This window comes from Bos taurus, chromosome 25 (genome assembly GCF_002263795.3).
Source record: "Bos taurus isolate L1 Dominette 01449 registration number 42190680 breed Hereford chromosome 25, ARS-UCD2.0, whole genome shotgun sequence".
Lineage (NCBI taxonomy): Eukaryota > Metazoa > Chordata > Mammalia > Artiodactyla > Bovidae > Bos > Bos taurus.
This window is the reverse complement of record NC_037352.1, coordinates 1,615,873-1,638,865: the sequence shown is the minus strand read 5'-3', so window position 1 is coordinate 1,638,865 and position 22,993 is coordinate 1,615,873. Positions and strand designations below refer to the sequence as shown.

General features: G+C 65.4%; 2 protein-coding genes and 1 non-coding gene across 26 annotated transcripts in view; 2 read left to right on the top strand and 1 right to left on the bottom strand.

Annotated features, from left to right (window-relative positions):
* PKD1 (polycystin 1, transient receptor potential channel interacting) overlaps window positions 1-12,654 on the top strand; it is a 39,422-nt gene extending 26,768 nt beyond the window's left edge. The window contains exons 20-46 of one of the 2 annotated variants that reach the window (XM_003587798.6): window positions 56-227; window positions 332-484; window positions 1,126-1,270; window positions 1,369-1,989; window positions 2,236-2,392; window positions 2,493-2,745; window positions 2,826-3,021; window positions 4,594-4,764; window positions 4,935-5,078; window positions 5,159-5,369; window positions 5,455-5,581; window positions 6,286-6,402; window positions 6,482-6,531; window positions 6,900-7,084; window positions 7,156-7,249; window positions 7,497-7,615; window positions 7,688-7,890; window positions 7,965-8,159; window positions 8,538-8,677; window positions 9,056-9,168; window positions 9,395-9,542; window positions 9,637-9,762; window positions 9,912-10,086; window positions 10,206-10,496; window positions 10,569-10,703; window positions 10,780-11,085; window positions 11,179-12,654. In XM_003587798.6, the coding sequence (XP_003587846.2) occupies window positions 56-227; window positions 332-484; window positions 1,126-1,270; window positions 1,369-1,989; window positions 2,236-2,392; window positions 2,493-2,745; window positions 2,826-3,021; window positions 4,594-4,764; window positions 4,935-5,078; window positions 5,159-5,369; window positions 5,455-5,581; window positions 6,286-6,402; window positions 6,482-6,531; window positions 6,900-7,084; window positions 7,156-7,249; window positions 7,497-7,615; window positions 7,688-7,890; window positions 7,965-8,159; window positions 8,538-8,677; window positions 9,056-9,168; window positions 9,395-9,542; window positions 9,637-9,762; window positions 9,912-10,086; window positions 10,206-10,496; window positions 10,569-10,703; window positions 10,780-11,085; window positions 11,179-11,649 (5,218 nt within the window). In that variant the 3' untranslated portion in view covers window positions 11,650-12,654. The remainder of the gene's footprint in view (window positions 1-55; window positions 228-331; window positions 485-1,125; window positions 1,271-1,368; window positions 1,990-2,235; window positions 2,393-2,492; window positions 2,746-2,825; window positions 3,022-4,593; window positions 4,765-4,934; window positions 5,079-5,158; window positions 5,370-5,454; window positions 5,582-6,285; window positions 6,403-6,481; window positions 6,532-6,899; window positions 7,085-7,155; window positions 7,250-7,496; window positions 7,616-7,687; window positions 7,891-7,964; window positions 8,160-8,537; window positions 8,678-9,055; window positions 9,169-9,394; window positions 9,543-9,636; window positions 9,763-9,911; window positions 10,087-10,205; window positions 10,497-10,568; window positions 10,704-10,779; window positions 11,086-11,178) is intronic. The other variant, XM_024985432.2, reaches the window with a different exon arrangement.
* Window positions 11,086-11,178, top strand: MIR1225 (microRNA mir-1225). The gene has a single exon (NR_031237.1). It is a non-coding gene; the product is annotated as a microRNA mir-1225 (primary transcript).
* Window positions 12,655-12,657: 3 nt separating the features above from the next.
* TSC2 (TSC complex subunit 2) overlaps window positions 12,658-22,993 on the bottom strand; it is a 30,888-nt gene continuing 20,552 nt past the window's right edge. For 3 of the 23 annotated variants that reach the window (XM_059881494.1, XM_059881492.1, XM_059881501.1), the window contains 18 exons: window positions 22,834-22,928; window positions 21,612-21,740; window positions 20,059-20,223; window positions 19,764-19,916; window positions 19,531-19,643; window positions 18,881-19,096; window positions 18,221-18,424; window positions 16,624-16,803; window positions 16,236-16,366; window positions 15,341-15,837; window positions 15,100-15,175; window positions 14,805-14,891; window positions 13,906-14,092; window positions 13,687-13,826; window positions 13,494-13,572; window positions 13,329-13,420; window positions 13,145-13,243; window positions 12,658-13,031 (listed from right to left, as the gene is read on the bottom strand). In XM_059881494.1, the coding sequence (XP_059737477.1) occupies window positions 12,861-13,031; window positions 13,145-13,243; window positions 13,329-13,420; window positions 13,494-13,572; window positions 13,687-13,826; window positions 13,906-14,092; window positions 14,805-14,891; window positions 15,100-15,175; window positions 15,341-15,837; window positions 16,236-16,366; window positions 16,624-16,803; window positions 18,221-18,424; window positions 18,881-19,096; window positions 19,531-19,643; window positions 19,764-19,916; window positions 20,059-20,223; window positions 21,612-21,740; window positions 22,834-22,928 (2,814 nt within the window). In that variant the 3' untranslated portion in view covers window positions 12,658-12,860. Of the gene's footprint in view, window positions 13,032-13,144; window positions 13,244-13,328; window positions 13,421-13,493; window positions 13,573-13,686; window positions 13,827-13,905; window positions 14,093-14,804; window positions 14,892-15,099; window positions 15,176-15,340; window positions 15,838-16,235; window positions 16,386-16,623; window positions 16,804-17,495; window positions 17,630-18,220; window positions 18,425-18,880; window positions 19,097-19,530; window positions 19,644-19,763; window positions 19,917-20,058; window positions 20,224-21,611; window positions 21,741-22,833; window positions 22,929-22,993 lie in introns of all 23 variants that reach the window. The other 20 variants (XM_015460255.3, XM_024985439.2, XM_024985441.2 and 17 more) reach the window with 12 other exon arrangements.

Below are 22,993 nucleotides of genomic sequence, written 5' to 3'. Positions count from 1 at the left end.
TGGCCAGGGGTCAGGGGAGGGCCCAGCCCCTTTCACGCCCCGCCTCTGCCCTTAGGTCTCTGACCATCACCCTGCCAGACCCCCCCGGGGACCCTGCTGACGGCCCCCTGGACCTCATGGGCTGGCTGCATAGCCTGGCGGGGAGCACGCTGCCGGGGCTGCTGCGGCAGGCCGACCCCCAGCACGTCATGGAGTACTCACTGGCGCTCATCGCCGTGCTCAACGAGGTGGGCAAGACCCCCCCATGCCAGGCGACCCCCACCCAGGTCCTGGGAAGCCCCTTTTGACGGTGTCTGGCCGGCGCTGCCCGCTGACGGCCCTGTGCCCGCAGTACGAGCAGACCTTGCCTGTGCTGGCGGAGCCGGACCCCAGGCAGGAGCTGCGCGCCCAGATACGCAAGAACATCACGGAGACGCTGGTGTCCCTGAGGGTCAACACGGTGGACGACATCCAGCAGGTGGCAGCCGCGCTGGCCCAGTGCACGGTAGGGCAGACCCAGCCCCACAGCAGCCCGGCCCCCCACACCCCGGCCCCCCACACCCCGAGAGCTCCCTTCCTAGCCAAGCCTGCACGGCTGCATGCCCCCAGGGCGGCCCCCAGGGCTCTGGGCACAAGAAGCACCCGGGGAGGGCGGGTGGGGGGGTGGGAAGCGCGGAGTGGAGACGCTGTTCTGTGCTCCACTCCGGGCCTGTGGTCCCCACCCCGTTGCCCAGGAGTCAGTGGCCAGGCTGGGCTGGGCTCTGTTCTGATGGGGGCATGGTGTCAGGGGAGGCCGGTGGCTGTTGCTGAGGCCTCAGGAGGGTAGTGCGGGATCTCTGCGCTGGCTGTGGTCACCAACTGCTCTGTAGCTGGCTCGGGTGTGTGAGGGGCCAGGATGGCTAGTGGGGCCACGCAACCTTGAACTTGGCCTGCATGTGGGGAAGGGTCACTGAGGGGCTTCTGGGAGAGAGACTGGGGGTGGAGGCGTGTTCAGTGTGGATCCTGCAGAACACAGCGGGAAGGGTGCTTCGGAATGGCCAGTGGAGGCAGGGAGCCCCCTGCAAAGGCTGCGCTAGGGGCAGGGTGAGCGGGGCGAGCCCCACCTGGCCTGGCCAGCTGGCTGGACGCAGTGTGGGCGCCCTGCAGGTGTCCAGCCGGGAGCTCGTGTGCCGCTCATGCCTGAAGAAGACGCTGCACAGGCTGGAAGACATGATGCGTATCCTGCAAGCGGAGACCGCCACGGGCGCGGGGACGCCTACCACCATCGCAGACAGCATCCTCAACATCACAGGTGCGCCGCCCCACCGACCTCTGCCCCCTCCTCTCCCTTGACCCCTCCCACAACCCCTCCCCTCACTTGCCTCCCCCCACCTCCTCTGCCACCCACAGGCGACCTCATCCATGTGGCCAGCTCAGACGTGCAGGGCCCACAGCCCTCGGAGCTGGGGGCGGAGCCGCCCTCCCTGCTGGTGGCATCCAGGGCCTACCAGCTGTCGTCTGCCCTCGTGGGCATTCTCACACGCTCCCGCGTGCTCAACGAGGAGCCCCTGACACTGGCAGGCGAGGAGATCCTGGCGCAGGGCAAGCGCTCGGACCCACGGAGCCTGCTGTGCCAGGGTGACGTCCCAGGCCCCGGCTGCCACTTCTCCATCCCCGAAGCCTTCAGCGCAGCCCTGCCCAACCTCAGCGACGTGGTGCAGCTCATCCTGCTTGTGGACTCCAACCCCTTCCCCTTTGGCTACATCAGCAACTACACCGTCTCCACCAAGGTGGCCTCCATGGCCTTCCAGACGCAGGCCGGCGCCCAGATCCCTATCAGGCAGCTGGCCTCGGAGCGTGCCATCACTGTGAAGGTCCCCAACAACTCGGACCAGGCTGCCCAGGACCAGTATGTCCCTGCCGGCTCCACCGTCATCCAGCCCCGGGCCTCGGTCAGCGTTGTGGTCACCCCTGAGAACAGCAACCCCGAGGCGGGGCTGCACCTGCAGCTCACCTTCACAGTGCTGGACGGTGTGTGGCCAGCGGGGCCGTTGGTGGGCGGCCTCCTCCTCTCTGCACCCGACTCATGTGGGGCTGCAGGGTGGCCAGCTAAACCTGTGTTTCTCACAGGCACCCCCAACTTGTGGCCTGTGTTAAGGCTTGTGTCCTGCTTCATGGGGCTCTAGGGGCCTGGCCAGAGGGCCACAGGGGTGGGCTCCCAGGGCGTGTGGGCTGCCCGGGCAGGGGTCTGAGCTTGCCCATGCCGCCTGCCCACAGAACAGTACCTGCCCGACGAGCCGGAGCCCTTCCTGGCTGCCTACCTGCACTCAGAGCCCCGGCCTAACGAGTACAACTGCTCAGCCAGCAAGAAGATCAGCCTGGAGGCCCTGGCGGGTGGCGACCACAGGCCCTACACCTTCTTCATCGCCCCGGGGTGCGGTGCGCAGCGGCCTCGGCGGGTGGGCTCCCCGTGGTGGGAGCGGCGGGGCGGGGCCGGGTGGGGCGGGGCCTGGCCGTGACACGCCCCCCTCCAGGTCCCGCGACTTGGGCGCGAGCTACCACCTGAACCTGAGCAGCCACTTCCGCTGGTCGGCGCTGGCGGTGTCCGTGGGCCTGTACACGTCGCTCTGCCAGTACTTCAGCGAGGAGCACATGGCATGGCGCTCGGAGGGGCTGGTGCCCCTGGAGGAGACCTCGCCCCGCGAGGCCGTCTGTCTCACCCGCCACCTCACCGCCTTCGGTGCCAGCCTCTTCGTGCCCGCCAGCCGCATTGAGTTCACCTTCCCCGTGAGTGGCGCCGCGCCCGCACGGAAGGGGGCCCAGTGCCGTGGTGCGCGGCCTCGGGGCTGACGGGCCTGTCTCCCCAGGAGCCGGCCTCCGGCATCAACCACGTCGTCCTGCTGACCTGCGCCGTGTGCCTGCTGACCTATGCAGTCATGGCCGTGATCCTGCGTAAGCTGGACCAGCTGGACGTCCGCCGGGTCCGCGCCATCCCGTTCTGCGGGAAGGGGGGCCGCTTCAAGTACGAGATCCTGGTCAAGACTGGCTGGGGCCGGGGCTCAGGTGAGGGGCTTCCGGCGGGGCAGGTTCACACACAGTGGCCTGTGGGCATGCAGTCCCACTGGCATGCACAGGTGGGCAGGATCAGCCAGGCCATCGACCGTGTGGTGGTTTAGTCGCTAAGTGGCCCCATGGACTGTAGCCTGCTAGGCTCCTCTGTCCATGGGATTCTCCAGGCGAGAATACTGGAGTGGGTTGCCATTCCCTTCTCCTGGGGATCTTCCCGAACCAGGGATCGACCCGGGTCTCCTACATTGCAGGCGTATTCTTTACTGACTGAGCCAGCAGGGAAGCCCACCTATCGGTATGGGAGGTGATTACTAAACGGTAGCAGGTCATCCGGGTGAAATGTTGTGAATTTCACAATGTCTCTAGCTCTCTGACCATTAGTTATAGCCATCAGAGAAGCAGGTTGGCATTGGGTCAGTACTGCGCGACATACATGTTGGACGCTGAGATCAGGCATCTTGTTTCTTTGTGGGAAACTGAGCAAGTAGTCTCAGCGGTGTTCCCATCAGTGAGCGCCGCCTTAGGGGCGTCCTTGTGTTTCGGCCAGAGGTCGTTTTACTGCGCACATTGTCCACGCTCCTGCTGTGAAGCACCTCTGAGAGCTCGTCTCATGTGAAGAAGCGTTTGCCATATTGGTTGCTCCGCGGTGTCTTCATCCTTTTTGTTGCAACCAGTGTCCTTGCTCATGTCGGCCACTCGTTGCCACTGGCGGCATTTTTAGGGCCTGGGGCGGCGGCAGGAGCTGCACAGTTGGCTAGGTCTTCAGTTACGCGTTTGCCTTTAATTTAAAGTGCACTTTTTTGGTACCAGTTTTCATCTCTTTGCTGTGCTTTCGTCTTTATCACCGAGTCCCCTCTCTTGTTAGGAAAGTGTTTATTTTCTTAAATTTTTATGTGTTTATCCTGAAGCTGCCCCAGGTCTTGGTTGCTGTGTGGGCTTTCTCTAGTGGCGTGGGTGCTCCTCTCTGGCTGCAGAGCACAGGCTCCCGGCACTGACTCAACGCTGCAGCTCGCGGGCTCTCGAGCCTGGGCTTCGTCACTGAGGCGCCGGGCCGAGTTGTCGCACCGCATGTGGAATCTTCCAGGACCAGGGATCGAACTTGTGCCCCCTTCATTGCAACGCAGATTTTTACCAATGGACTGCCAAGGAAGTCCGGGGAAATTTTCATTTCTGAAGTGTGTTTCTGTTCCCTTCTGTGACATTCATTAAATGTCGTGTGGGTTTATCGTGGCCGACACGGGGGCGAGACCACGTGCGCCTGGTGGTTTGTGTGAGACAGGTGCGCAGGGACTGGTCAGCAGCAGGCTCTAGAAGGGGTGGTGTCACCAGTCAGCACCAGCATATGGGTCTCTTATTCGCGCAGCAGACTGCAGGCTGGCAGCCATGCTTCTGTCCCATGTGGTCACTCGCAGTTAATGCTCCACCGCCACCGGGGCCGTTTATGGAACAGTTTGAGGGCCTGAGATCGGGCCGTGCCTGTTGAAGGGAGATCAACAGGCAGACGTGCCGGGGTCAGCATCCGTGGACAGAAACCCAGAGTTGCGCCCCTGTCCGCCTGTGCTCCAGGGACCACGGCTCACGTGGGCATCATGCTGTATGGGGCAGATGGCCGCAGTGGCCACCGACACCTGGATGGGGACGGAGCCTTCCAGCGCAACAGCCTGGACGTCTTCCAGATTGCCACCCCGCACAGCCTGGGCCGCCTGTGGAAGATCCGTGTGTGGCACGACAACAAAGGTGGGGCCCACTGCCTGCCCTGCACACCCACAGCCCGCCGGCCCTGACTGCCCACTGCCCGCCCTGCCCTGTCTGCCCCACCTGCCTACCACCCACTGGCCCTGACCGACTGCCTACCGCCCACTGGCCCTGACTGCCCACCGGCCCTGACCACCTGCCTGCTCTCACAGGGCTGAGCCCCGCCTGGTTCCTGCAGCACGTCATCGTCCGGGACCTGCAGAGTGCCCGCAGCACCTTCTTCCTGGTCAACGACTGGCTGTCGGTGGAGATGGAGGCCAACGGGGGCCTGGTGGAGAAGGAGGTGCTTGCTGCAAGTAAGACCCCTCCTGGGAGCCGCAGCGAAACAAACCAATGCCTGGCCTGGGGTCTCCTGAAGCCCGCCTGTCCCCCTCAGGCGACGCGGCGCTGTGGCGGTTCCAGCGCCTCCTGGTGGCCGAGCTGCAGCGCGGCTTCTTCGACAAGCACGTCTGGCTCTCCATGTGGGACCGGCCACCTCGGAGCCGCTTCACGCGCGTGCAGCGCGCCACGTGCTGCGTCCTCCTCGTCGGCCTCTTCCTGGGTGCTAATGCCGTGTGGTACGGGGCTGTGGGGGACAGCGCCCACAGGTGCGTGCTGCGGCGCCCACCCGCCTGCCTTGGCACCCCCCACCACCACCGCCCCTCAAGCCAGCCCATGTGTCCTCTCCCGCAGCCAGGGCCCTGTGTCCAGCCTGGCCCCACTGAGCCTGGACACCGTCGCTGTTGGCCTGGTGTCCAGCCTGGTCGTCTACCCAGTCTACCTGGCCATCCTGTTCCTCTTCCGCATGTCCCGGAGCAAGGTGGGTGCGTGGGGCTCCTGAGCATGGCCGGGCTGTCCAGGGGGGCCAGAAGGGGTCAGCACCTAGAACACGTCAAAGTCAGGCATGAACAGGCCCTGTGAGCTGCCGATGCCCGTACCTCAGATCACTGAGCAGGCAGGGACGGGCTCCCTGGATGACAGGCCGCAGGTTCTGAGAAAAACCAACCCGAGGACAAAGTCTGAGCAGACCCCGGGCCAGCGCGGCAGTGGGAGGTCACTTAAAACCTCCAAGAACAGCCCAGGTGGCCTCACTGGTGAGTCTCCCGAGCGGTCACGGAAAGAGCAGCACCAGTCCCACATGGGCTCGATAAAACCTGACGGGCGCCTCCTGACTCTTCCCTGAGGCCAGAGCCAGACAGAGACCTCACGCAGCGCTCAGCAAAGGCTACACGCCTCGGCCAGCAGCCTGGTAGGGTCGTCCTTGTCTCTGTGTGGCCATCCACGGTTACGCTGATTCAAGTTAGATACAACTCCAGCTTCTGGGTCACAGGAGTCACTCCTGGCGCTCCATGTTGGCGGCACGTGGCAAGTGGCTCCTATGATGGAGTCTGTAGGTGTAGAGCGCACGTGTGGTTCTAGAAGGTTCTCAGGACAGCACTGCTGCAGACTCTGCTTGCCGGGGCGGGCACGCCTCCCCAAATGGGGCCCCAAGTTGTGTCCCGCTTACACCTGCCTCTCCCGCAGGTGGCAGGGGGCCCAAGCCCCACCCCCGCAGGCCCGCAGGCACTGGATGTGGACAGCTGCCTGGACTCGTCCATGCTGGACAGCTCCATGCTCGCCTTCCCGGGACTCGGTGGCGAGGTGCGGGCTCCCCGGGGCCTGCCCGGGTGGGGCTGCGGCCTGGGCACTCTGGGATCAGGCTCTATATCTTTCTCAACAGGCGTTTGCTGGACAAATGAAACAGGACTTATTTCTGGAGGATTCTAAAAGGTGGGGTCCCTAAAGAAAGCATGAGCTGTTTCCTGTGTGGGTCAGATGTGCCTCGCGAGGGTTGCGTTGTGTGTCCTCATCCATGTCGTGGGCGTCGCGTGTTCTCGTCCGTGACGTGGGTGTCGTGTGTCCTTGTCCATGTCGTGGGCGTCACATGTCCTCCTCCACGTGTTGTGTGGGTCACTTGTCCTCTTCCATGTGTCCTGTGGCTTACATGTTCTCCTCCGTGTGTCATGTGGGTCACATGTACTCATCCGTGTGTTACACGCCTGTCCTGGGAGCATTTGCTTAGAGCCTTGTGACAGGACTTGGGTTGGGTGTGTGTGCAATCATGTGCCCGGGCACCCCTTGCTGACTGTTGCCTGCAGCCTGGTGTGCTGGCCATCCAGCGAAGGCACCCTCAGCTGGCCAGACTTGCTGAGTGACCCGTCTGTCATGGGCAGTGCCCTGCAGCGGCTGGCTCGGGGCCGGATGGGCCTCACGCCAGGCCCAGAGGAGGACAGTCTCTCCCTGGTCAGCCCTTCCTCGCCCGCCAAGTATTTCTCCGCTTCAGGTGCGCGGGGTAGGGAGGCACTGCCCGGGCCCCCAGGAGGGCTCTGGGCTGACCTGTCCTGCCCCCTACAGATGAGAACCTGATCCGGCAGATCCTGGCTGAAGGGGCCGGCAGCCTGGCCCCCACCCAGGACACGCAGGGAGAAACGGACCTGCTCGCTGGCCTGTGAGTGCCGGGTTCCAGGGGCAGTGGTGGGGAGGTGCAGTGCTGTGGGGCAACAGCTGCTGGAACGGTGGCAGGAAGGACGGGCGTTGGTCCCAGTACTGTGAGGCGAGCACCCCCGAGCAGCCAGCAGGCCCGGCACCCTCTGCCTGGCCTGGGGTGGCGTCCTCTTTCCACAGAGGCCAGAGGGGGCTGGTTGTGCCCCTGAGCAGTATGCCGCTGACGGGCGAGTACCTCCATCTTGCCTCAGGTGCAGTGCTCCTGGCGAGAAGACCCAGCCTGCGATGCTGCGGAGCCTGGGGGACACGAGGCTGCCCAGCCCAGGCCTGACGTGGGAACAGCCCCCGCCAGCCAGGCTCCCCAGGACAGGTGCGCGCCCAAGTCCCAGGACAGCCTCCCGCTCTTCTGAGCTGCTGCTGACCCATCTGTCTGCCTTCCTAGGGCTGGTGGAGGGTCTGCGGAAGCGGCTGCTGCCAGCCTGGTGTGCGCCCCTGGCCCACGGGCTCAGCCTGCTCCTGGTGGCCGTGGCCATGGGCGTGTCAGGGTGGGTCGGCGCCAGCTTCCCCCCCAGCGTGTCTGTCATGTGGCTCCTCTCAAGCGGCTCCAGCTTCCTGGCCTCGTTCCTCTGCTGGGAGCCGCTCAAGGTGAGAAGGGTGCAGGGGGCCACCCCGCCAGCCTCTGGCTGCCATGGGCCCCTCTGATGCCAGCCCTGGCCCAGGTCCTGCTGGAGGCGCTGTACTTCGCCCTGGTGGCCAAGCGGCTGCACCCTGATGAAGATGACACCCTAGTGGAGAGCCCGGCCGTGACACCCGTGAGCGAGCGTGTGCCCCGCGTGCGGCCGCCCCACGGCTTTGCGCTCTTCCTGGCGAAGGAGGAAGCCCGGAAGGTCAAGAGGCTGCACAGGATGCTGCGGGTGAGCTCGGGCCCCATGCTGGCGCGTGGCCTCCCTTCCCGGCCTCCTGGCACAGGCAGCACCTTCCAGAAGGGCCCACCTTTCTCAAAAACCTCAATGCGCCCTCCTCCTGAGCACAGAAGGCCTTTCTGCGGGTGGCCTAGAGCTCTGCGGGCTCCGCCCCTTCTGTGACCTTCTCCTGCCCAGCCTCGTGGGGCCCTGGTGTGGCTTCTTGGCCTTTGCAGACCATGTGTGCCCACAGGCCTGGCTCTCAGCACCAGCCTCTCTGGCTTTGGGCACTTTGCTGCCCATTGTGTGGAAGCCACGCTCTGTCACAGGCTGCACCCATGGGGCGCCAGACTGGGTTTGGCTGACCCCAGGGCCATCCCTGCCCCCCAGGGCCTCCTGGTTTACATGTTCTTCCTGCTGGTGACACTGCTGGCCAACTACGGGGATACCTCGTGCCACAACCATGCCTACCGCCTGCAGAGCGCCATCAAGCAGGAGCTGGACAGCCAGGCCTTCCTGGCCATCACCCGGTACGGACGCCCTGTGTGCAGGCACAGGTCTGTCCTCCGGGCCAGGGTGGTGCTTATGCCAGCCAGGGTCCACCTCAACCCTGCCCTTGGTGCAGTGCAGCCCCTCGGGGGTGTTGGGAAGCGTCTCGATCCATTTCTGGTCATCAGAACTGGAGTGGGTGCTGCTGGCCATGGGGAGAGGACACAGGACAGGCCCAGCACAGCTTCACCAGCCCTGAGTGTCAGGAAGCCCAGGCCGTGCCTCCTCCTGTGGGCAGCACTGGCCGCCTCCCACTGACCCGGCCAGGACTGGTAGCAGTGTGCCCTGGGCCTCTCACCCCGGGGGGGCCGGGCTGTGAGGGACGGCCATGTGACCGACTCTGGGTCTGGGGTGGGCAGGTCTGACGAGTTTTGGCCGTGGATGTCCCACGTTCTGCTCCCCTACATCCACGGGAACCAGTCCAGGCCGGAGCTGGGGCCCCCACGGCTGCGGCAGGTGCGGCTGCAGGAAGGTGAGTAGCTGAGGGGCGCCCTGGCACTTAGCCTAACTTGTTTCCAAAGGGAAGCCTTTGCCGGAGTCTGGATCCAACACCCCCAGCTGGGTGACGGCCTGCCTGGGTCTCCTGATGTGCAGACAGTGACACCTACTTCCTGGGGTGCTGGGCGGGTTCAGTGAGCCCTGCCGAGCTTGGCCCGGAGGCTGGTGAACAGGCAGGGCCCTGAACCCTCTGCTTTCAGCGCTCTGCCCGCAACCGCCTGGCTCCAGGAACCCTGCGTGCTCAGCTGCCTCGAGTGGCTTCAGCACCAGTGACTATGGTGTTGGCTGGGGGAGTGCTGCTCTAAACAGCTCTGAGATCTGGGCCTACTCGGCGCCAGACCTGCTGGGGTGAGCCTGGAGGGCGGCCGGGGTGCCGGGGGCAGGGACAGCCCTTCAGAGGAGCTTGCTGGGGCACGGGCGCTGACGTCGCCCCTCCCTGCAGCGTGTGGTCCTGGGGCTCCTGTGCCGTGTACGACAGCGGGGGCTACGTGCAGGAGCTGGGTCCCAGCCTGGAGGAGAGCCGTGCACAGCTGGGCTTCCTGCAGCTGCACAACTGGATCGACAACAGGTGGGCCCCGCGCTCGGCCCCTCCGCCCACTCCCTGCACGCGCCGCCCCGTCCCCACGACACCTGCTGCCCGAACCCCTTTGGAGAGCACCGGCCTCTCCCAGCGCTGCCCCCTCCGACTCCTGGCCCCTGCCCGTGCCCTCCGCGCAGAAGCCGCGCCGTGTTTGTGGAACTGACGCGCTACAGCCCAGCCGTGGGGCTGCACGCCGCCGTCACGCTGCGCCTGGAGTTCCCGGCTGCCGGACACGCAGTGGCAGCGCTTAGCGTCCGCCCGTTCGCGCTGCGGCGGCTCAGCGCTGGCCTCTCGCTGCCGCTGCTCACCTCGGTAGGCCCCGCCCCGCCCTCCTTCCATGGACCTGACCCCGCCCTCCAGGGCCCGCCCCAGGGCCGTGGCCCCGCCCTCCACGGGCCTGACCCCGCCTCGGCTCCGCCCCGCCCCACCAGGTGAGCCTGCTCCTGTTCGCGGTGTACTTCTCGGTGGCCGAGGTGCGTGCCTGGCGCAGGGAGGGGCGCGCGCGCGCCACACGGGCTGGGACCTGGGCGCGGTGGCTGCTGGTGGTGCTGACGGCAGCCGCGGCGCTGGTGCGTTTGGCCCAGCTGGGCGCCGCCGACCGCCAGTGGACCCGCTTCCTGCGCCGCCGCCCGCGCCGCTTCACCAGCTTCGAACAGGTGGCTCAACTGAGCGCCGTGGCTCGCGGCCTGACCGCCTCGCTGCTCTTCCTGCTCTTGGTCAAGGTGAGGGCTGAACCGGTGGGGCGGGGCGGACAGCGTTGGCAGGGTTAGTCGGCTGACGCCCTGTGTTCGCAGGCCGCCCAGCAGCTGCGCTTTGTGCGCCAGTGGTCGGTTTTCGGGAAGACACTGTGCCGGGCGCTGCCGGAGCTCGCGGGGGCAGCCTTAGGCCTGGTGGTACTCGCCGCAGCCTACGCGCAGCTTGCTGTCCTGGTAGGTCCGGTGGGGGGCGCCGTGGGAAGGCGGCTGATCCCGGGCCCGCCCCTCACTCGTTTCCCCTCCCCCGCAGTTGGTTTCCTCCTGTGTGGACTCGCTTCGGAGCGCTGCCCAGGCCCTCCTGGTGCTGTGCCCCGGGACCGGGGTTCCTGCCCTGTGCCCTGCGGAGTCCTGGCGCCTGTCCCCCATGCTGTGCACGGGGCTCTGGGCTCTGCGTCTGTGGGGGGCCCTGAGGCTGGGGTCTGTTCTTCTGCGGTGGCGGTACCACACTCTGCGTGGGGAGCTATACCGCCCTGCCTGGGAGCCGCAGGACTACGAGATGGTGGAGCTGTTCCTGCGCCGCCTGCGCCTCTGGATGGGCTTCAGCAAGGTCAAGGAGGTGGGTACGGCCCAGGGGGGGAGAGGGACGCACCCTGGGCCCAGCAGAGCCCAGGGCGCAGCCGGACTGACCGAGCCCCTGTGCCGCCCCCAGTTCCGCCACAAAGTCCGCTTTGAAGGGATGGAGCCGCTGCCCTCCCGCTCATCCCGGGACTCCAAGGCTTCTCCAGACGTGCCCCCACCCAGCGGGGGCTCTGATGCCTCCCGCCCCTCCACCTCCTCCAGCCAGCTGGAGGGGCTGAGCTTGGGCCTGGGCCGGCCGGGGCCTCGAGAGCTGGAGCCCGAGCCCTCCCGCCTCCATGCTGTGTTTGAGGCCCTACTCACCCAGTTTGATCGGCTCAACCAGGCCACAGAGGACGTCTATCAGCTGGAGCGGCGGCTGCAGTGCCTGCACGGCCGCAGGAGCAGTGCGCCCTTGGCCTCCCAGCCCCCCAGCCCCTCCCCAGGCCTGCGGCCCGTCCTGCCCAGCCGCCTTGCCCGGGCCAGTCGAGGCATCGGCCTGTCTACAGGCCCCAGCAGAGCATCACTGCGGGCCAAAAACAAGATCCACCCCAGCAGCTCTTAGTGCCAGGGCCTCTGGGCTCCCCTCTCCCCAGGGCGCGCCCGTGGCTCCCCTCTGGCCCCTCGGAGCCAGAGCAGACACCGCTCAGTATTATCACCTTCTGCCACCCTCAGTCGCGGGCCAGGCAGAACAGCTGCACGCAGGTCCCCAGAGAGCAGGCAGGCTCTCTGTGGGCTTCAGCACTTTACAGAGGCCACGTGGCCAGCTCGGACCCAGGGTCCCCTCCCACTCCTGTGGGAGGACACAGCAGTGCTGGATGAGTGCCCGGCCTCAGACGCTATTTATTTCCCGAGTCCTCAGGTACAGCGGGCTGTGCCCGGCCCCCTCCTGGCTGATGTCTCCCCTGCCAAGGCCCCAGGCTCTGGGGAGGGGCCCGCACTCCTGTCGTCCTCCCCTAAGTTATTACCTCCTCCGTCCCTGCTCAGTGCACTCGCCTCCAGCTGCCGCCGTGTGTCTGTTGTAATTTATGTGGGGTTAAAATGTATATATTTTTGTACGTCGCTTTATTTTTCAATACAGCCAAGGGATCTGGTGGCTGAAGCAGCCTGTGCCCACTGTCACCCACATTGAAGGGGAGCTGGGACCGCCAGAGCTGTCCTTTTCTCCCCAGACACCTGCCCACCCAGCTGGAGGAGCAGCAGCTGCTTCTCAGATCCATGTCTGGCCTTGGCAGGTGCTGGGCAGAAAAGGCTTTTGGAGGGGAACTCCCCCCCCCCCCCCAGGCCGGCCTTGCCACCACCATGGCCTTAGCCTCCTGTCTAGGCCTGCTGGTGTCGGGTCTGGGTGAGGGCTGGGACCCTAGAGCTGGTAGGGGTAAGATCTCTGCCCGGGGGCTGGCTCCCGGGCCGGGGGAGGTGAGCATGACCACATACACATGTGAGGCTGTCTCAAGGGCAAGGCCCCAGCAGCAGCCTGGCAGGCCCCGTCCCCACTCCACTGGGCATGGCCGAAGCTACAGCCTAGATCCCACCCCCTAACAGACGAAGTCAAATAAACGAGTTGACTGACTGCTCCGTGTCTGTGTCCACTCTGGGGTCTGTGTCTGAGTGCACAGGCCTGGGCCACACCAGCGCTTTATTTGCACAGATAAATATCACCCAGCGCCACGGGGGCAGGGAGGGTCTGGCAGCACAGCTGCTCAAACAGCTGGAACAGCCCAGGATATGTCCGAGTCAGAGAAGCCCCACGGGTCCGAGTACCCACCCTGCACAGCCTCACACGAACTCAGTGAAGTCGTCCACAGAGGAGACCAGGCGTTTCCGCTGGCCCGTCTCATAGGTGGGCGTGGACTCGGCCGGGGCCTGTGCCGGAGCCTTGGCATGACCAGGAGGGTGTGTCTGCATCAGGGGCAGGCTGGCGCTTGAGTAGTGGGCTTCCTCACGGATCTGGGGGCGGGGGTGGGGCAGGCTTCAGCAGCAAGTCCAGAGGGGGTGGCACACGCTCCTCAGACTGGCCACCCCATCTCTGTGGGGCAACCCCCCGCAGCCCAGCCTCCTACCCGCTGGCGCAGCCGCTTGATGTGGCGGAGCCTGGCAATCCACTTGGAGGGATAAATGTCGGTGGGATTGGAGCGGCTATGGTGCACCTGCGAGGCCATCTGGGGTGGGGCAGGCAGCACGGTGAGCCCTGCGTGGGGGCACCTGCGGGCCTGACCCCCACCTCCCGGGGCCAACTCTGCTCACATTGGCGTGCAGGGCCATCTGGCGGGCCACGAAGGGCAGGTTTCGGTCAGACACGATCTTGGCCATGCTGGTATCCACAAGGCCCTCCATGTCTGGGGAGACAGCGCTCATGTGGGGCTCAGCCCTGGAGCCTCTCCCTGCCCCCCTGCCCCCACCCCGCCTCACCTTTCCTGCACTGCAGAGACACCAGGTTGCACTCGTAGTCCAGGGGCGTGATAATCACGTGGACGAAGTTGAATTGGCCCTGCTCACACGAGAGCAGGGTCACCGTGGTGCTGAGGGCCACTTTCTGCGACCCCCTCCACGCTCAGCCCAGGGCCCAGACCTGCACCTGCCGCCCCGAGGCCCCCAGGCACACCTTGATGGTGCCCAACTTGAAGTCCTCGCCAGAGTCGTTGTAGACGATGGACACGAAGTCGTTGCCCAGGTGGCGCTTCTTGTCACAGCGGTGCTTGTCCACGTCCTTGGTGGGCATCAGGGTGGCGATGTGGAAGACAGCTGTGGGGCGGGCAGAGCTGAGCAGGGCGGGCCAGGTGGGGGCTCCCGAGGAACGGGCCAGTGGACAGGGAGGGCGCACCTTGCATGATGTCGTCGTGCCAGCAGTAGGTGAACTGGCCATCCTCGCCGCACACGTCCAGGCCGCCCAGGTACACCTTGTCCGGCTGGCAGTCCTTGAGCTCGATGAGCTTGCCCAGCCCCGTGAGGAACTCTGTGTACCTGTAGGAGCCATGCTCGTTGGACAGGATGGCGAGCTCGCTGTTGCTCTGTGGGGAGATAAAGGCACGCTAACACCAGCTCCCAGGCCACCCCCAGCCGCCCCCCGTCTCAGGCCCACAGGACCCCAAGGGCCTGATGCTGCTGGGGGGCAGGGGCAGGCTGACTAGTGTGCCTTGGCACAACCCCCATTCTGCCATTCACCTGACCGAGGCAATGCAGATTCATACCCACTGCCCAGGGTATCACCTCCCCCTCAACCCCCGGCCCCGCCGCTCCCAATCTGCCACTGACCTGGGCCAACTCTGTCCTCAGAAAAACCCAGTGTCCTTGGCTGCCCATCCCCCTTCGAGCTGGCCCTTGGCCCACGGCAGCCAGGGCGCTTCTGAGACTCAGGTCGAGTCGATGCAAACCCTGCGCTGGGAACTGCCCGCCTCGAGGGGTGCCACCACGCCCCTCATCACGTCCTGTCCCCTCGCCACCCCTGCCCGGCACTCCTCTGCGAGTCCTCACTTCCTCCACATCTCCGTTCAGAGTCACCTCCCTGGGGTCAGTGACAACCCACCCCCCAAGTGCTCTGTGCTCACACCCAGCTTGTCAATCTCACTCCTGAGTTCCGGAGGGAAGGGAGCTCCATGAACACCTGACATTAGCGGCTCCTCCAGAACCCAGCTCTGCGGAGGACAAGAATCCCACCCCCAGCAGGGTGGCCACCCTCTCTGCCCAGCACCCAGGCCGCCCCTGCCAGCCCGGAAGCCTCACCTGGCCTTCTCCCACGTACAGGACCGCGATCTTGTGCGTGTCGTACGACGGGATCTGATCAAGGAGCTGCACTGATCGTTCGAAAGACTGTAGCCATAAACCCCAGTCTGAGCCCAGGGCAGAAAAGTCCCCTCCTCCAGCCCTGCCCAGCCAGTCGCTGTCCGGGAGAGGCCTCTCCTCTCGCCGGCCTCCGGGAGCTGGGCTGCAGCCCCCGCTGCCCAGCTGGGGACTCAGCCCACTGTGCTCCTGCAGCCGGGCTCCAGGGGGCCCTGCGGGGGAGAGAGGACCCACCTACCTCGTTAGGCAAAAGGATTGGCTTGTTGGACTCGTCACCAAAGAACGGTGAGTGGTAGAGCTGCAGGAACACGAAGCTGCGGTGGGGAGAAGACAGGTGAAGTCTCGGCCAGCAATCACAGCCCAAGGGTGAGGGGCCCAGAGTGCGGTCACCGAGGAGCCTGGTCTCTGTGGCCAGCCTACCCTGCCTAGGCCCCGCCGGCCCCAGGCCCCCACGGGAGCACCAGGAGGGCAGGGCTCACCTGGGGTTGATGCCTGGCACCTTCTCGGTGTTGGAGGTCCCTGCTCGGTTCTTGAAGGCATCCCTCTCCACCCTCTTGCCCCTGCGTGACGGGGCCGAATCCGAGATGGTGTAGCCTCGGGGCCGCAGCCCGCTGGGGGAGCGAGGACAGCTGGAAGGCAGGGGGCCCTCTGGCTGGGCAGGGCCCCGACCCCGGCGTTCCTCACCCGGGGCTGACCAGGCGGCACCTTCCCCGTCCAGGATCCCTGACTGCGACCGGGCCTTGGCCTCGGGGCTCAGCCGGCCAACCTCAGCCTTGTCCCCGGGGTCCCCCAGGATGTCCTGCAGGGTCTGCAGTTCAGGCGACGAGCTGGACTTGCTCAGGGGCTGAGAGGGCTGGAAGGCGAGGTCCACGGAGGCCCGGGAGCCCTCCGAGACCGCCCGCTCGATGGGGATGCCCCCAGGAGGCAACTCCTCGGCATGGAATGACTTCTCCTCCTGGCTGGAGGTGGAAGATGACTGGGAAGAATGGATCCAAAAGAAACGCTCACCAGGAGGCACCGCAGAGCCCACCCAGGTTTACCTGGAGAAATAAGGCCCCACCCATCCCCAGCCAGGGCCTCAGAGCGGCCAGCACGGAGCTAGTGGTTCCCCTTCCCCGAAAGCACTTCCCGTGCCCTTCGCTCAGCAGTGGAGCCAAGGCCCCAGGCTACAGGATGCTGGCATGGAGGGGCTAAAACCCCGGGCGGACCACTGCGGGGGACCTCAGGCTGCCCCACAACAGGGACATGCACAGGGATGGGAGAGCAGCGGAAGTGCAAAGCAAACCAGCCTACGGTGGCTCAGCCCCGCCGTACCCCCAGCAGGGGGTGACAGCACCTACAGGCCCCTCAGGTGGCTCCCCCGCCTGCACTCACCCTGCTGAAAGCGTCGCTGCGCCCACAGCGCCCGTCGGAGCCCAGTGTCGCCTCAAAATCTTCCAACTCGGGAGGCTCTGCAGACAAACCAGCCTCACCTGGACCTCCCTCCTCCAGGACCACCGCAGAATCTGGAAGGACACAGATGTGCTGCTGGGTGCGGCCCGTCCAGGACTCACATGGCCTCTGGGCACCGGGTTTCCCCATGAGAGGGCACAGCGGCTCCCCAGCAGGGCCTGGCCCAAGGCTCTCCTCCCCGGGGCTCTGAGCCACCCCCTCCCATCGAGCCGGCTGGAGAGGGACATTGAGTGCCCTGACACAGGGGTCTGTCTCTTCATGGACTCCCAGGGGTCAAGATGGGGGGCACCTGGCCCCTTGGAGTGCCCACCTGAGCATTCCAGCATCCACAGAAGCTGCCCCAGTAGCTCCCCCGGGGAGCTCCCCCGGCAAGGCAGGTGGGCAAGGGCAGACAGGACCCCTGTGCAGAAGCCCCTGCCTGAGTCAGGCCCCGGCCCAGAGGAGGGGCCTCGACCAGCCCTCAGGAGCCGGGAGAATTCTGAGCTCCTCCCTGCCAGGCCCAAGGGAGAGACCAGTGAGGGACCCCGTGTGCACACGGGCTCTGAAGTGTCCTGAAGGGTGGAGGCTCGCCTGCTGAGTCCATACCGACCCAGAGCCGGGCAGCTAAGGAGGGAGCATGACCCCAAAGCCAGGTTTCCTGTGCCAGCACTAGGGCGAGGGGCTGAGGAGAAGCGACTGAGTCAGCGCAGCCCCGCACTGCGCAGTGCGTCAGCCGCCTCGAGAAGCCCTGCCGTGCCCGCCCCGAGCCAGTCCTACCCATGTGGGGGACTGGGGCAGCTGGAGCACCTGGCCAGCCACACCCTCCGGCCAGGGCCTGGGAGCAACAGGCTGGAAGCCAGCCTGCGGGGCCCTCGGGCAGCCCGTGTGTACGGCAGACACACCCAATTTGTGGGCTCACAAGGCCCGTCAGCACCAGAGCCAGGGCAGTGCAGCTCTGTCCTCTGCCGGTCTCTGGGGTGCAGTCATCCAGGTCACCCCCTCAAGCTGAAGACAGGGCTGGGAGAGCCCGACAGGCTTGGGAACAGAACTCAGGCACAGAGGGCACAAGGCAGTGGGGGTTCCCGCTGACAAAGCACAGGCATCCTGCACCGACGTCCTCGTGCGAGTCGGGGATGGCTCCCTGAGGCGACGAGAGGCTCAGACGGGGTCAGGGAGGGGTGAGCGGAGGAGGGACGATGACACAGCATCTACAAGGCAGAGCGGTGCTCTGCAGCAAACACCGCTTTCCTTAAAGAGCGTACGAATACCTGCCCAGGAAATGCTCCTGTGCAGCTTTCCTTGGCACCTGGACTGGCACAGGGAGGAGAAAGAGGCCACTGCAAGGGAAACCGTGAGCGGCCCGTCAGCAGGAGGAAGGCCACGCACAGCCGAGCAGAGAGGACAGGCACCGCCGGTCCTGCAAGGACCCGAGCCTGGAGAGAGAGAGGGGCGGCCAGCAGCCGGCGCACACGCCAGCGCTCCCAGCTGCTCAGGTGCACGCCGGGGACAGGAGCGCGCCTCTCTTCACGAGCGGTCACCCGGCCGCAGGGAAGCTGGGAGGAGGGCGGCGCAGGCGCAGACGGGCGCAGGCGAGCTTGGCACGTCCACACCCACACCCCAGCAGCAGCGCGGCCGTCTCCAGGACCCTGAGCGCCGGATACCCGAGAAGGGTGCAGAGCAAGGCCTGTGTCCACCCCACGAGCAGGGCCAGCTGAGGAGGCCTCGAGCCACCGATTCACGGCACATCTCCAAAGGAGGGTCCCCCAGGAGCAGGCCCCGCTCTCAAGCACCAGGTCTGCAGACCAGTGTGCCCCACGTGCAGCCGGCCTCCTCAGCGCCCAAGGCTGGCAGAGCCAAGACGGCCCAGGACCCCACACGGCCATCCGCCCTCAGACGGGGCACACAGGCGGGTGGGGGCCAGCGCTCACCTGTGTTGGAGCGTGGGGGCGGGGATGGCTTGGCTGAGCCGGCCGCCGGCACCGACAGCGACTTGTACAGGGCTGTGTCGCGGCGCTCCTTGAAGCGCTCGGCGGCCATGAGGGCATTGGACAGCTCCTGCAGCGGCATGCTGTTGATGTCCGAGGAGAAGGGGCTGAGCGGGTTCTCCAGGCTCATCAGCCAGCTGGTGTTCCCTGTGGGGCGGGCTCAGGGCTCAGCATAGCACCCCCAGCAGCCCTGCCCTCCGCCCGCCCTGGGCAGCCCCGGCTGCACCCTGCTCTGCTCTGACCAGGGTCCGTACAACAAAGGACGACTAAGACACAGAGGGATGACCTTGTAAGGAGCCAGCAAGAAGACAGCCACAGGAGAAACAAGCCCTGTCCACAATCCTGACGCTCGGCTCCCGGGCTCACGGGCCAGGAGGCAGGAGATCTTGTGGTTATAGCCGCCCGGCTGGCAGGGCTTTGCTGTGGCAGCCTGAGCAGACCAGCTGCCGCCCAGCCCTCACGTCCACCCCTGGGGACTCAGCTCAAGGTGATCTCCCGACTGGCCGCCACCAGCTCCGTAGCGTCTGGAGCGTTTGCGTCACTGTGCACACCACGTGCTGACAGCAGCCCAGGCCGGCCGAGCACGGGCCCACCCCTGGGTACCTGTGGGCCTGCGGACCAGGATCTCTGCCCAGCCCTGGGTCAGCAGGGGCACGTAAGCGGCCAGGTTTGTCTTCTCCTTCTGTGCTGGGAGCGGGCTGCCAGCTGAGGCCTTCTCGGGCTGGCTGGCTGGAGCGGTCTGGGAGCCCGGGGACGTGGGGCTGCTGGGGAAGTAGCAGGCTGGAGCGTCCAAGGCACCCACGCGAAGGCCATGGCCCCCTGAGGAGGAGAGGGGAGGGCTGGCTACCACCACCGCTTGGCCCAACAGGCCTGGCTGCTCCAGCGGGGGCCCAGGCTGCCAAACTCCGAGCCGGGGCCAAGGCAGCACAGCCCTCCCCAGGCACGGCCCTCAGACAGTGTCGAGTTGGCTTGGTAGACCCAGGGCAGCAGGCAGGGGCCCAGAACCTGCGGCTCAGACCATGGCTCATTTAAATGACAGCAGAGAAAGCCCCAGGGGTGGGCTGGGCTGATGGCTCACAGCTGCGCAGAAGCAGCGCCCCCTCCTCGCCTGGTGGGGAGGGCTTGCAAGACAGCACAAGTTCCTCAGAGCCCGGGCCAGGTCTGAACAGACTGCCCTGCCCCGCAGCTCCCAGGCCTTTCTTGGCCTTGCAAAGGCCCTGGGGGGGGGGAGGCGGGGCAGGGCGGGGGCTCACCGGACATGGAGCGGACCCGGTCCCGGGCTCCGTGGTACACCTGCTGCCCAGCTTGGGACTCCAGCTTGGCGGGTGCCTCCTTTGTCTGTCTCACATGCATGCTGGGGTCAGAGCTGAGGACAGAGGGTCCCCAGAGTGTGACTGAGGTAGTTCATGGGCTCAGGTGATCTGACACTCTCATGCAGGTGTGGGCTCAGGATAGAGACCACAGAGAGGCAGAAAGCAGTGGTCACCTCAACTCCGGGCCACCCTGCAGCTCTCCAGAGTCCAGGCCTAGCAGTGACCGGGTCCCGGTCCCCACGCTTGTCGTCACGGTGACAAGCTTGTTCCCAACCAGCCAGGTTTTGGTCCTGCCACCAGCCAGGAGGAACTCTCCCACGGGGGACCTGAAAGCACAGAGTCAGTCAACACCTCACTGGGTGGGAGCCCTGGACGGACAAGGCGCCCCCATATCACTCCTGCGGCTGCTCAGACTGGATGCAGTCACAGAAGAGCACAGCCCTGCCCTGTCCCGGAGCCGACTCGCACCTCTTGGGGACCGCCGTGAAGTTGGAGAACACATATCTGGCCATCATGTCCAGACACGTCTCTGTGAGCTCCAGGTGGAGGTTTTTCAAGTTGTCGTCGGCCTGGGCCATCGAGTTCTCGTCTGCAGACCCCAAGCTGGCGCTCGTGAGAGAGGTCTGGATCCTGCTGGAAGAGGATCCATGGCAAGGTCAGGTGCCGGCAGGGGCCTAGCCGTCTACCACCGGGGCCAAAGCTCAAGGCATGCAGGTGCGGAGAGGGCCGCGCTCAGAAAGACCCCGCAGGGCACATGGCCCATAGAACCACAGCTTGGCAAAGAGTGGACACACCGCCCTGGGGGGCGGGCAGACAGGGGCTCATGGAGAGACCCAGGCCGGCTCGTCAGAGCAGAGTCCTCGGAGACGGGGAGAGAGGCTGGCCCCTCACCGAAGCACAGGAGAATTAGGTGACCCCTTTGTGGCAGAACAGTGGAGTCATGCAGAGACGTGGAGACCACAGGACACAGACAGATTGCATTCTGCCCCCGGGCCCTCCCATGGAGGACGGGCAGGGTCTGGGTCCTGTGTAAGGCACTGCATTCACCCCCACACTTGGCCGCCGAACCCCGCCCCGTGACCAGGAGGAGGGGTGTGTGCAGGTCTCACTCCAATACAAATTTCACGCCCCCGTGGCTGAGTTTTGCTTATGGTAAGTAAGTTATTGAAAACAGCTGAGAGGGGAGCCTCCCTGACGACTACCCAGCCCCGATTCCCATCCAGGTCAAACCCCACTCAGGGAAGCCAGGCTCAGGCTGGGGCCTGAGCCAGGCATCAGTGAGGGGCTGGGTCCCTGAGCTGTGGGATGCTGAGGCCTAAGGGGCCTTCCACGTGAGAAGACGGTGTAGCCTGGCCCATGGGCATGAAGCGGTGAACCCCACCCCTCAAGAGCTCCAAGACACAGCAGGGGAAGTGACGAGGCCGCACCCCTGGGGAGGTCAGGCCTTCCATGCCCAGCCCCTTGCAGGCTGGCCCCTGGCCCACTGTCCTACACAGAAGCCCCCGTTCCCTCTCACCTGCACAGAAAGCAGACCTTTCCCAGAGGAAAAACTCAAGAAGAAAGCCCACTCAAGAGAACGTGAGAGAAAAGCCAAACCCTGGAGAGTGTGTCCTCAGGTGACCGGCATGGGTGTGGCTTTAGTTTGCAAAAGCCCCCTGACCTCCGGGACAGGCCTGTGGGCACTGCCACTGGACACCAGCTGCCTCACAAGGGTCACCCCGCTTCGGGCCCCCAGGCCGGCCTCTGAGGATGCCGTGCAGCTAGCCCACGCTAGTCCGAGGCCGGGCGACAGAATGCAACCTTTCCAGCCCTCTCCACCAGGCTTCCCACCGCAGAGCCCCGGCCACATGGCCCAAGGGCTGCCAGGCGGGCTCTCCTCAACTCTGGCTGGGGAGGGCATGGGCAGGTGACGAGGTCATGCAAGCAGCCCCATGCACAACCACCCGGGTGCTCCCGCCTGGCAGCGCCACTCACGGGCCCAGCTCCAGGGTCCGAGCCCCCCGCCCGACAGAGCCCACTACCTGCGGACCACATGTTCAGACACACTGATGCTGCGGCACCGGAAGGCATCGGCTGCAGAGCTCTCCTTGAGTTCTTTCACGGGTGGAGAGTTATTCAAGCCTTGTTTGGGGGGTCTGGCTATCCTCAAACTACCAGGTGAGGAAGGAAGGCCCAAGCCCCAGAGAGCCCAGCTCCCGGCAGGGAGGACAAGCCATTGGAGGGATGAGGAGGAAAGGTCACAGGCCACAGGGTCAGGATGGAGAGCCCGCGGGTGAGATGAACAAAAAACCATGCCAGAGGCCAGTTAGCAGGGGGAGAAACAGAAAACAAAAACGCATGAAAATACATCGTGTAAACATGACGGCGAAAAAGTAAGGTTTCACGCATGATACTAAAACAAAGAACATTGGTGCAAATTAAACATGTGTGGATCGCACCGCACGGCAGATTCCAGGCTGTGCTGACCAGGTGTCCCGCCCCCCTGCTCAGGACCAGCTGCTGGGGCCCTGAGGGGCACAGCTCCAGAAAAGGCCAGTTCTAACTCCAGGCCCAGCCCCAGCCGTTGGGACCCTGAGAGAACAGCCTCTGACTCAGGTCACACTGACTTCTGGAAAATGCCGTATTCCCACCAGGGAGAGCCAGGAAAGCTGGACGGGAAGGGGGGCGGGACGGGGGGCAGCCGTTCAAATGGAATGCAAAACAAGAACACGAGGCCTAGCACGGCTCTTCTCAGATTTGGCGAAAGCAGCTGAGGTGAAGAGCGTGTCCCCGGTTGGCAGTGGGCTGGGAGAGAGCTTGGGGGAGCAGGCCACGGCGGTCTGAGGCTGGGCGTCTGTGGCCCTGGGCCCCCATGCAGGCCGAGTGTGGGCTTCTCAGGAGTCAACCTGGGCTCATTCAGTGGAGTCAGCCCCAAATCCAGATGCCCTAGAACTAGCTGGCACCCCAACCTCCAGCTCGGAGAGTCTGTGCTCGCCCACCATCCAGGCAGGACCAGCCAGGATCCAGCATGCAGGCTCAGCTACACTGAGGCCCCAGAGGGGCCCCAGAGGGCGCAGGCCTCTCTAGCCTTCTAAGGCCGCCTGCCTCCTGAGCCCAGGACACCTGGCGCTCAGCACGGCTACAGGGGGCTCGCCCTCAGCCACAGCCCGTCTCCATTCCCTGGCCTGGGGCAGCCAGGCAGCCCCAGCCTCCTCACGACGCGGCCCTGCCGGCAGGCCTGCCCCGCCCACACAGGCCCCACACCTCTTGGGCCTCTCGTTGAGACTGGTGCTCCGCGCTCGGAAGCTGTCCTTCTCGGGGGTGTCATCGAAAGACAGGAGGACGTTGGAGCGCAGACCCTGGCAGAGAGGAGCGGAGCTGAGCCACATGCCAGGAGGTACCCACAGGCTTTCTCCCGCTGCCC